Source organism: Tauraco erythrolophus, chromosome 12, assembly GCF_009769465.1.
Source record: "Tauraco erythrolophus isolate bTauEry1 chromosome 12, bTauEry1.pri, whole genome shotgun sequence".
NCBI lineage: Eukaryota > Metazoa > Chordata > Aves > Musophagiformes > Musophagidae > Tauraco > Tauraco erythrolophus.
Window position 1 is genome coordinate 11,290,703 of NC_141476.1, and position 11,098 is coordinate 11,301,800.

Sequence of the window (11,098 nt, forward strand, 5' to 3'; positions counted from 1 at the left end):
AGGAGTTTCCATAAAACGTAGAACATCTGTCAGTTAAACATAAGGCATTTTTCAGTGCTGTAGGTTACCCAGGCTGTACATCTGATCTTCCTGCCTTGTTCTGTGTTGATGCACGCTCTACCAAACTTTCTCTCTTTAAGTTACAATTGTTACAGGCTCCATTTAGGGTTATTTCCCAGGAAGGATCAAGGACAGTAAAAAGTTAACATCGTCATCACCACTGCAGAACGGAATGCGTCACAGGATTTGAAAGGCAAATACAAACGTACTTTCAGTTTTCTTTTCCTTTCCATGCAGAACTGGAACCTTGGAGCCGGGAGACAAGCTGTTAGCCATTGATAACATCCGACTCGACAATTGCTCAATGGAGGATGCTGTGCAGATTTTAAGGCAGTGTGAAGACCTGGTCAAATTGAAGATTAGGAAGGATGAAGATAACTCTGGTACAGAAATCCTCATGCAAACTGGTGCCTGTCCACTGTAATGACATTTCCCAATAAGTAGCGCAAACCAACAAAGATAAGGGCTGCCACTTGTCCAGTCACCACTTTCCAATTGATTATAGTCTGGTTTTGTTATTCTGCCCTTAAATGGAGTCTGGAAGGTTAAAATCCTATTTGGTATGAGCATGGTTGAAGACCTAAGGTTTTTGCTTTTAAAATGCTGCAAGTCTTTCCTATAACCTCTTTCATATGGCTAATTAAAAAATTCAGCATTCCTGTTTTCTTTTTTAGATGAGCAGGAGACAACCGGTGCTATTATCTACACAGTGGAACTGAAGCGATACGGTGGCCCCTTGGGAATAACCATCTCCGGGACAGAGGAACCTTTTGATCCTATCGTCATTTCAGGCTTGACTAAACGAGGGCTGGCAGAAAGGTGAGGTTTGGGGACAGAGGGGTTGGATTGATGTGGGAGGTAATCTTAACGTTGGCGAAGTTTCCTCTGTTGTCATAAATGCTTTTTAGGTGTTTTAGTCTGCCAAAATGGAAAGGTGCTATGAAGGTACCAAATGCTGTGAAGCAGGGACAGCCTTACCAGTCTGGCTCTGCAGACCCATGTGCAGGAGATGTGGGGTGGTTGGGACTGGGCAATGAGAGAGGCTTAAAGCAGAGTATTTCTGGAAGAGTCAGATTCAGTGTGTCAATTGAATTCAGCAGTGAGGAAAATGTATTTATCTGCCTGTCTTCCACAGAGGTGCTTCCTGGTCTGTGATTTCCCATGCACATCTTGCATCGGGAGAGTGCCCAGCCTGCCCATGAAACCAATGCAGACTCCTGTCCAGGACTCACCTGTTGCTAAACTATGGTTTACAGCCATGGCAGTGGTGTGTCCGGCTGAAACCACAGATCTTGAGGGTCTTCTGGCCCACCCTTGCTGGTGGTTAGTCTGTTATGTATAGAGGTATCTCAGTGCAGGGCTGCCATGCTTCAAGCAGCAGATGTTTATGCTGCATAACTGTAGGTGTAGATTTACCTTTGGCAAGCAGGGAGGTTGCACATGTCTGAATATATGTGCATGCGTGGGATTTAAAGGATCAGGACATTCCTGAGAATGTAAGGTAGAACTAAATCATACACTTAATTATTCTGTCTATATGATAGCTGTGACTTGTAAATAGATCATTTCAGCAGCCCTGACTTCGACTTCTCATAGGATTGCTTTATCCTGTGCTGCTTGGCAGGCAGAACAGCAGAAAAAAAAACCCTGGACAAGTAGATGTAAAGTGCTAGACCTTGGGGACGTTTGACTGCAGGTTTGGCCTTCTGGTTCTTTCTATTTCAAGGCCATGCTCCCTCTTAGCTGGACTGTAAAGCAGCTCAGTGCCTCTTTCTGCATTGGGTTCCCCGAGCTCTCAGCACGCACACTGCTGCACGTTTCCATTGCCTTCCTTTGGTACAGAAAGCAGAACACAAGTGTCTCCTAACAAGTAAGGAAGAGGGATGGACTTAGTCATTAGTGGTTCTTCTCTTTGGGGATTTTATATCACTGCCTGTCACTGTAGGATTCAGTCTTTTTTTCTAGAAAATAGTAGCTATAGAGTATCCGAGGCTTTTCTGCGTAGCAGTTCTGCACTGTCCCTGTAGCCCAGTGTGAGAAGTTAAGGACAGAAAGCCCAAACGCTGCCAGGCTCAGAAGATGGTCTCGTACCCATGTTGCTCTCAGTTCCCTTTGCAATGCCATGGCTGTTCCTCCTTCGAACTCAGATACGCATCAGTGACTGCTCCACAGAGAAACGTAGTGCAGGCAAGTGCTGCGGTACTATTGAATTTTGATCAGGCGCTGGCAGGCGGTAAGGAATGAAAAGCTTTTTGAGGAGAGCAGCGGAGCCGTTAAGCACGTTCACCGTAGCAGACTGACAAATAACGATGCCTGTGCAGAGGAGCGGTGTGGGGATTTCTCTGGGTAACCTTGGCTCCTGGTGGAGAGGGTGAGGAGTGGTGGGATGAAGGCTGCCTGCAGGAAAGATGCATATTTTTCTGCTAAGTTGGTGCATATTTTTCTGCTAAGTTGGTACATGTTTTTTTTGTGGAAGTAACAGAAGGGAGTGGCTGGACCTTGTCAATGGAAGAGGGTCAATCCTAGTGTTACCCTAAATTGTTCCTTTCCTGCTGTCACTACCCTTCCCCATGCCACAGGCACTCTTAGCCAAGCTCTGAAGAATGGGACAGGTTTCTGAAGGACGGGGATTTAAACCCAAAGCTCTGCCTGGCTTTTGCTTGAGCACAGGACATGTTTCAGCAGCACTGACACGGGGTGGACCAGATCCTGACGTATGATAACAGGAATGCGCTGGCTGCTGTCATAGAGGTGCAAGTGAAGGTTTGTGCTGCAGCTTGGGCTGCTCACTTGGTGATGGGGAAGGCAGGATGTCCTCTAGGATCTGTCACACGTCCGTCACAGTGGGTAGCAGGCTGTCTGAGCTGAAAAGGTGTCATGGTTTGATGTGGAGGGGGGGTGGTTCTGGTGGCAGGAGAGGGGTTTTGCTCCCTGCGACCTCCCCGGTTTTGGAACCGGGTTAGGCTTAGTTCTGGCCACCAGATCAGACTGCCATCCCCCTCAGGGTTGAGCCAATAGGGCGCCTCTGCGAATTGCCCTATTTAAGTCAGGACAAAGGAACCAGAAAAGGTGCTTTGCCCAGGATCGAGCAGAGAAGGGAGGAGGGCACTGCCCCCGCTCCCTGGCTCCCGGCCAGGCGGCTGCCTGTGTCGGGCCGGTGCCGCCCATGGAGAATGGCGGCGGCGGAGCCAGCTGGGGAACTCGGGGGCACCCCACTCCCGGGGTGCCCACTGGGCTGAGTTCACCTGGAGAGGACTGAGATCTGAGAGAAACAGCCGCATCGACAGCAGGTCAGTGAGGATGGAGCAGGAGGAGGTGTGCCGGAGCCGAGTTTCCCCTGCGGCTGGTGGTGAGATAGCAGGCGGCCCCCCTGCAACCAGGACGGCCTCGGTGGAGCAGAGACCCACTCGCAGCCCGTGGGGAGAAGATGCCTGAGCCTGAGGATGGTCGTGTTGGGATGCACGACAAGGCAGAGAGGCATCTGGAGTCTGCGTGACGACCCACGCCGGAGCGAGTGGCTAAAACTCCCTAAGTACCCGAGACTGTGGTAAAGCCCACACCGGAGCAATCTGTGGGGAAGGATTGTTTCCAGTGGGCTGGACTCACGCTGGAGAAGTTTGTGGATTTTTCCTCGTGGGTAGGGGATCCATTGGAGCAGGGGAAAAGGGTGTAAGGACTCCTCCTCCTTTAAGAAAGAAGCAGCAGTAACAGCATGGAATGAACTGACCTGCACCCCCCCAGTCCCTGCCCCCTGTGCTGCTGTGGGGAGGAGGTAGAGCCGGGAGGAAAAGGAAAGGGGGGGGGGGGGGGGAAGTGTCAGTTTTAAGATCTGGTTTTGTTTCTTTCTGTCCTCTCGAGTAATCGGTTTTTGTTTCCCTTTGTCCTTCTAAGTAATTGTTAATAAACTGTTTTGTTTTGAGAAAGCCCTATTTTGCCCAGGACCATGGTTGGTGGGTGCTCCCTCTGTTCTTGTCTCAACCCTCAGTCCCTTTGTTTTTTTTTCTCTCCTCTCTACTTTACTGGAGAAGGAGAGACTGTGTGAGTTTTAGTTGCTGGATCAGCCTAAAACCACGACAAAAGGCTTCAGATTCTATGATTCTATGACTTGGGTTTTAGTTTGACCTTGAACATTTTTCTCCCTATACTTGTCTGATCCTGTAGAAACCTACAGAGGCAGGTCAGGCTGTTGGGTTGGTGTAGAGCAATGGCTGTCTCCCACATTAGTCTCTGTTTTCCCTCCTGCAGTGCCTATGGGTGGCTTTAGCCTGGGCTGTGGGACTTGTTTTCCTTCTTGGGGAAGGGAGTGTGCCTGAACAATACTGTTCCATTCTGGTTGAGGTGTAATGGTTCTCCAAGAGCGATTTTGGGCTATCGCTGGCATTTTAAAGTGCCTGATCAGCTGCCTCTAGTGCCACCTGGTCAAGTAGATAAGAGTGGCTGCAGGAGGGTTTTATCCAGGAGCGCTCAGCACCAACCCATGTGGGCAGAGGGGAGAAGGGATGGTGGCCCTGCCTACGTGCCAAGTAAATCCCTACTGCAGGCATGCAGCCACCTCTTCTCCAGTGCCTGATGGAAAGTGCCTGCAGCCCCTTTTACACCTGACAACTTACCTGTTGCTTGATTCTGCTCTTGCATGTGTCCTCTGAGCAGGAACAAACATGGAGCATGCAGCTCCTTGGGCTGCCCTGTGTTTGAGGTGAATTAAGGACTGCTGGTGATGATGGAGAAGCACAAGCGTCATGAGCTAGAAACAGCTTTCTCCGTCACTGCCACTTGGCTTCTGTCTGCTTGTCCTCACAGGGGTGCCTGGAGACGGACAGATGAGAGGACTGGACTTTGATTTACTTTTCCCCTCTTGAAGAAAAGCACCTGACTGAGCGTGACCTTTCTCTTTAGCTGTTTCTGTATTTCTCCCTGCTGAGGGACTTGCAGAGTTTCCGCAGCGCAGCCGTGCTGCTCCGAGACGGGCAGTGGGGCGGGAGCCGCCTCCCCACGCCGGCTGCGGGGCTGCAACAGGAGCTCCTCAAATGCCGAACCGCTGCAGCGAGCGGAGGATCGCCTTTAAACGGCCAGCATTTGAGTTTTTTTGACTCCGCAGATGAAACTTTTAGGACAAACACTGCAGCTGCAGTTGGATCTGTAATTGATGGGAAGCCCCGCGTTCTCCCGGAGGGAGCCGCCAGGCTGGCGGGGCGGGACAAGAGCGCCCCCTCGCGGCTGACGGGAGCTCTGCTGGCGCCGCCCGAGCATCGCCGCCGCCGCCCGGTCCCGCGGGCTGAATGGCTCTATTTCCCGGTCTGATGTCCGTACAGGAGATGTTTCACGGCACTGCGTCTACAAAAGTTGCATGTTTTGGGGAAAGACAAACAGCTGGTTTGCCTGTGGCGGTATATCAGTCCCCAGTTCTGCAGGAGCAGCAGTCCGATTTGGAGATGTGACCCGACAGAGGCACGTTGCCGTAGACAAAAAAGATGTTGCACTTTAGATTTATGTCTCCTTCTGGTTTGATCAGAACCTTGCGGTTCCTGATAGCTGAACCTCACGGCACTGCTGGAGGAACAGGTCGCTGTTCTCGCTTGCTAGCGTTAGGGAGCTGGAGCGTGAGCACGGTGAGCTCGGATCCAGCCAGCCGTTGGCAGCCGGCTCTGGTGATGGGCACATCCTGTCCTGCCTGCTCTTCCCAGAGCTGCAGCAAACAACGGGAGAGGTAAAGTGAGCCTCAGTCTGTGGGCAGACACAGAGGAGAAGGGGGAGAATTGCTGTCACTTGTTTGTTTGTTCCTGGCTGTTGCTGAAGCCTGGGGGATTTATTTAGCTGAGAGCAGAAGCCGGTGCTGGAAAACGTTGCTGTGCAATAAAACACAGTAACCTCTTCTAGAGCACTGGTCCTGATGGAGAAGGTTACAGTGGCGTAGCTGCGTAGGGGTGAGCTTTACACAAATCATGAACTGATCTGCAATTGGTTCAGCTCATGCTTGCACACAGTCTGTGTGTGTTGGGCCGTTTTTTTGTTTTTTTTTTTTTTTTTTCTCAGTGGGTTTCTAGGTGTCCTTCAGTTCCGTGTGTGACAAGCAGTGGACATCACACACTGGAAATACTTCTGCTTTTAGCATGTAGATCCCCTTGCTTTGAAGAGTTTTGACAGTAAACTAGTCTGCAGTCCTGATCCCCAAGGGGCCTGGGATCCGAGGAGCGCATGTGTTCCTGTGCGTGTGCTGGTGTGTATATGCACAGGTGGAAGATGAGGGGGCACCCAGATTCCTGGTAGCAGTGAAGAGGAATGGGTATACAGTGCACCAAGGGGAAACGGAGACATATTTGAAAGTGGTGAGAGTTAATGTGCTGTTGCTTCAAGCGATAACTTAATGACCTGTCTTGCAGAGGCAAATTGCTTCTCTGGAGTTTTTAACAGTGCCTTTTCTTTCCAGAACCGGAGCCATCCACATCGGTGACCGGATATTAGCGATTAATAATGTGAGCCTCAAGGGCAAACCGCTGAGCGAAGCCATTCACCTGCTGCAGATGGCAGGAGAGACGGTCACTCTGAAGATCAAGAAGCAGACAGAGAGTGAGTAGGGGAGCCTGGTTTGGGGTGGGAGGGCGAAGGCACACCCCAGCAGGGATCTTGGGCGATGGAGAAGGTAGCACTGTCGGCTTTCCTTCACATGTTGTGGAAGGTGAGACGAGGCAGCATGGTCAGGGGGATGGCTAGGAACAGAGGGGAAAGGTAGATGTTTTTTGAACTTTTGACTCACAGGTGGAAAAAGAAGGCAACCCAAGGGGGCTCTCTGGATTACTGGGAAGAGATTAGATAGCAGGTTTGTTTGCAATAATTTTTTTCAGATTGACGCATTGTGCCATTGGTGCCATTCCCTGCCTGTGTGGGTGTTTCACACAGAAGTGAAGCAGAAGTTGCTTTTAAAAGTAGAAGAGTGCAGGGTTCTGATGTTGTTTTTTTTTTTTTTTTAATATAACCCCCCAAAACGAGCAAGGGGACTCTGAGCTGGTAGAATCCATGAAAAAAAAACCCCACCTTTAATTCAACTTTTTGAAAGCTGTTGACAATATACCTTTTACGCCCCGTTTCCTGGCTGCGGTCCTAGGATTGTCTTTCAAAGCATCTACCTTCACTCTAGAAAGCCCCTTCTGACTTCCCTGGCAAGCTCCCTGTGGCTTTGAGCTGTTCTTCTTGACACGTATCAAAGAGCAGGAGCATGCTTAGTACAGGCAGGCCACTTTTTTAGGGGACAGAGAGGGGATTATAAAAACCAGGGAACATGCAAACTTTTCTCCCAGCTGCATAATCACGGCCAGAGGCTTTTTCATCAAGTTCAGAAAGCAGCGAGTGCATTCTGGCTGCATTTCTGTCCCTCCTCATACCCTGTATTTTCTATCTTTTTTTGTGCTGTGCTTCTGCAGTCTCTAGATTAGCTGAACCTATCCAGCCAGTGGCCCATGGCACTGTGAGAATTGGAACAAATCAAATGATAAAGCTCTTCCAAGCAAGTATGGCCCATGGGATGTCTGTCCTGCATCTGAAAAAGCAACATTGCTCTTAAACACAGCACTTGTGTAGACCTCAAAGCAGTTTGCAAATATGTGGCAATGCACCCGTTTTACAAGTGGAGGAAGCCCAGGCAGGGAGCGGGGACTTAGCAAATAGAGGTGGAACTGGGGAATTGATTCATCTTCAAGAAACCCTAGTCTTGTTCCTTTCAGCCAAGCATCTTGATCCTTGGTCCAAAATACTTTTTTTTTTTCCCCTTGCTGACACTTAGCATTGTCACAGCCACTTGCTGAAATAATTGACGTGAGAGTGCCAGTTGGAGACTCGTTAATCATTCTGAGAATGAAGCAAGTGTAATTGAAATTTCAGGGTAATCTTGAGTTAATCATGGTGAGCAATCTTCTGAATGCTTAGAAAATAGAGACTTTCAGGACACTGGGCTTTGTTTGGTAAAATAATCTGTCCTCGTTGACAAATGCAGACTTTCAGAGGGCTTTTTATCCCAGCCTCTGCGAGTCAGAGATCCAGGGCGTGGATGGCTAACAGCATATCTAATCAACGAGGACTTTAAAATATTCAGTACAAAGAAATGCTTGTGCTGAGAAACCATTCCTTGCATAGCTTTTGGCTGAAAGGGAATTTGATATGATGATAATAAAGGCCTATTATCACTAAAATAATGAAAGGGAGAGTCTGAGCTTCATCATCCACATTCAGCTTTCCATTTTCCAATCATTAATCAGGGGAAATTCAGCCTCAAAATACCAGGCCCAGGAATTCCACCGTTGTCATGAGACTGCGTGGGAGACTCTGGAGAGGTGGTGATTAGCCTTGAATTGATACGACATTGTACAGTCTTAGAAGGGGGCTCTAACTTCAGCGGCGGTAGTTCGGGACCAGGTTGCAATATCATTGGAATCTCATTGAAACATCTGCTTGTAAGAGAAGGTTTGCAGCCAGCACCCTGACTGGGTGCTGCTCTGAGTCAAAAGGAGGCCCTGTGAGACCGGCGAAGCTATGGACTATTGCTTGGAGAGGCCAGCACTTCTCTGGGCAGGGCTGTTTGGAGGAAGCTTCTGAACTGACGTTAGGCGTCAACTCTCTCATATTTGTGAATGCTCAGTTTCCCATGGTTGCTCCTTGTATTCCGTGTGCTAAAAACTCAGAAAGGCGTTTTTTCTTGATTCAGCCTGAGATAAGAGTACTGCATTAAATCCTTTCAACTGCATTGCACAGGCCTTTCTCAGCTGCTTTTGAAGACCTAAAGAGGTACTTCAAAAATACTTAAAATACCTGGGCTTGCTCCCATGTCAGCATAGGCCTGCTAAAGCAGAATGTTCTGGTTTCAGAATCGTATCCCAGGAAGTCGGGGAGTATAAATGAAGTGAGCGACCCAGAAGATGAACTGACAGACTCCCAGAAAACTAGCAAGCTGTCTGAGATATACTCCACCACAATTCCTAGTGTGGACAGTGCCATGGAGTCCTGGGATGGCTCTGGCATTGATGCCGGGTATGGAAGCCAAGGTAAGCGAGGGTTGTCTTTTCTCAGGGGTCTCTGGGCCAAGGTGAAGTTAGGCAGAGCCTCCAAACCTGTCTGGAGACTTAACGTGAGCCAAAGTCTGTGATCTGACCACATTTGCATGGCTTCTTGCTTCCAGCAAGGAACAAAATGTATTTTAAAATGCACTCATGTGGTTCTCTGAGTTGGTGTATCTGTTTTAGGCTTTTATTGGCACATTTCTTCTGGCTTATATGGCCTCATACTATTCACTGCATTTTCAAAACCATTATAGCACTTTATAATTCACATAATCAGAGGAAGTGTTCACTGGCCATATGTCTTACGGAGTGTTTGGTCCATAGCTCATTTTTCTTTCTCGAGAGAGGCCGTGTAGGACATACTAATCCTCTTCAGGATGTTTTAAAATCCACAAGAATGTCTTGTGACTAGAAGCACTCATTTAACAAAATAATTAAGGTAATACTACAAGGAAGTATCTGTAACTCTCTAGTGTGTGATCAGATGAACACATGTCTTTGAGGCCAAGTTTATTCAGCTGTGGCTTCTGGCAGACACGTGAAATTGGGATGGAGGATGCTCTAGTCATGGGAATAGATTTTTACTTGGAGAAAAGCGCTGGAAAATAGTTATTCCAGTTCAGATTCAGTGACATAAGCTAGTACTAGCCCGTATTGAAACAAAACAAAACCCTGAATCACCTCTGCAAAAGGAAATTGGTGCACAGACTGCTGTCCGGAACAGAATGTGAAAACAGGGAGGGATGCTGCAGGAACACTGTTGCAAAGCACCTTCAGTGTGCTGAGCAAGGTGCATGCCTGTGCTCACTGCGCTCTGACTTGGGTAAGTTCAAAGGACAGCACTGCACTGATGTCCCTTCTACCATGTCTGCATCTCCCTTCACCCTCCATTGGTCTGAAGCCTTAATTTGGGAGTGCAATTGGGACTGGAGGCTTAGTTAAGGAGGAATCCCTTGGTCTTTATAATGCTGCAATCCTTCTTCATCTAATTGAATGTTAACACAAGTTGGACATTGGATTTAGCAAAGCGATTGCTTTTACCGGTAAATTGAGAACGAGTAATTGAGCACAGAGCCCCGGGGAGCAGGGCTGATGCCAAGTTGCCCAACATCCACAGGCTGCAACTTTGCTACAGAGGCTCTCTCATCTTCCCTGGTAATTGCATTGGGCTGCATGGTTGCGTACTGGTGCTGGCAGGGAAGAGGGATGCTGGAGGGTAGGGAGAAGGACATGCAGGGTTGTCCAAGAGATGGGCAGGGAAGGCAGCATGCAGGGAGATGTGGGATGCACAGAGCCTGGAGATTGAGGTTTACACCCCAAATGGAGAACTATAGATCGGGCTCTGCAGCCTTGTAGGTGTTAAGTTCATCCGCAGCTTTAGGAAACCGCTCAAGGAAGGGTTTGGACGAGGGAGCTGTGCTGTGCCTGGTGCGAACATACCACCAGGTGGCTCTGAATCCCAGGGATCCAGCCCATCTCCCTGGACGGAGGAGGTGAAACTGGTGGCCCAGGTGACAGCTCTGCACACATACCCCTTCGGTCCCCGGCCCCCTGTGCCCAGCCCAAAACTGCTGTCCACCCGCTGCAAGGACCTGCATCAGGGACCTTGTTCTACTCTGGCAGGCAGCGAACGCTCCTGACTGACTGCTCTAAGGTGTTGGCAAGCACTTTTCTGGGGCTGTCTCCAGAGCAGTCTAACCTTTAAAAACACACAGAGGAAACACTCATCTAAGTGAAATAACAGGCCTTGGCATTTTCAAAGAAAAGTGCTGGCGTTGTCTTTGGGTATTTCCAGTGCTCTCAGCTGTTTGGGAGGTCAAGTCTCCCTTAATTATATGTTTCTCTGTTACCTCTTCCTGTTCGCTTGGCACAGCATGTGATGGAAGTGTACAGTGTTTCTTGGAAAGGCTGTGAAGATTTCTCTGAAACATTGAATGGGCAGCAGGAGGTGGGCGAGGGACTCAGGAGATTTATTTCCACTGCACATGGCA

At 49.0% G+C, this 11,098-nt stretch overlaps 1 protein-coding gene across 1 annotated transcript in view; it reads left to right on the top strand.

The window, feature by feature from the left end:
• Positions 1–11,098, top strand: part of GRIP2 (glutamate receptor interacting protein 2) — a 114,470-nt gene that overhangs the window by 90,685 nt on the left and 12,687 nt on the right. The window contains exons 16-19 of the mRNA XM_086619261.1: positions 298–443; positions 735–879; positions 6,488–6,627; positions 8,916–9,092. Of these exons, the coding sequence (XP_086475387.1) occupies positions 298–443; positions 735–879; positions 6,488–6,627; positions 8,916–9,092 (608 nt within the window). The remainder of the gene's footprint in view (positions 1–297; positions 444–734; positions 880–6,487; positions 6,628–8,915; positions 9,093–11,098) is intronic.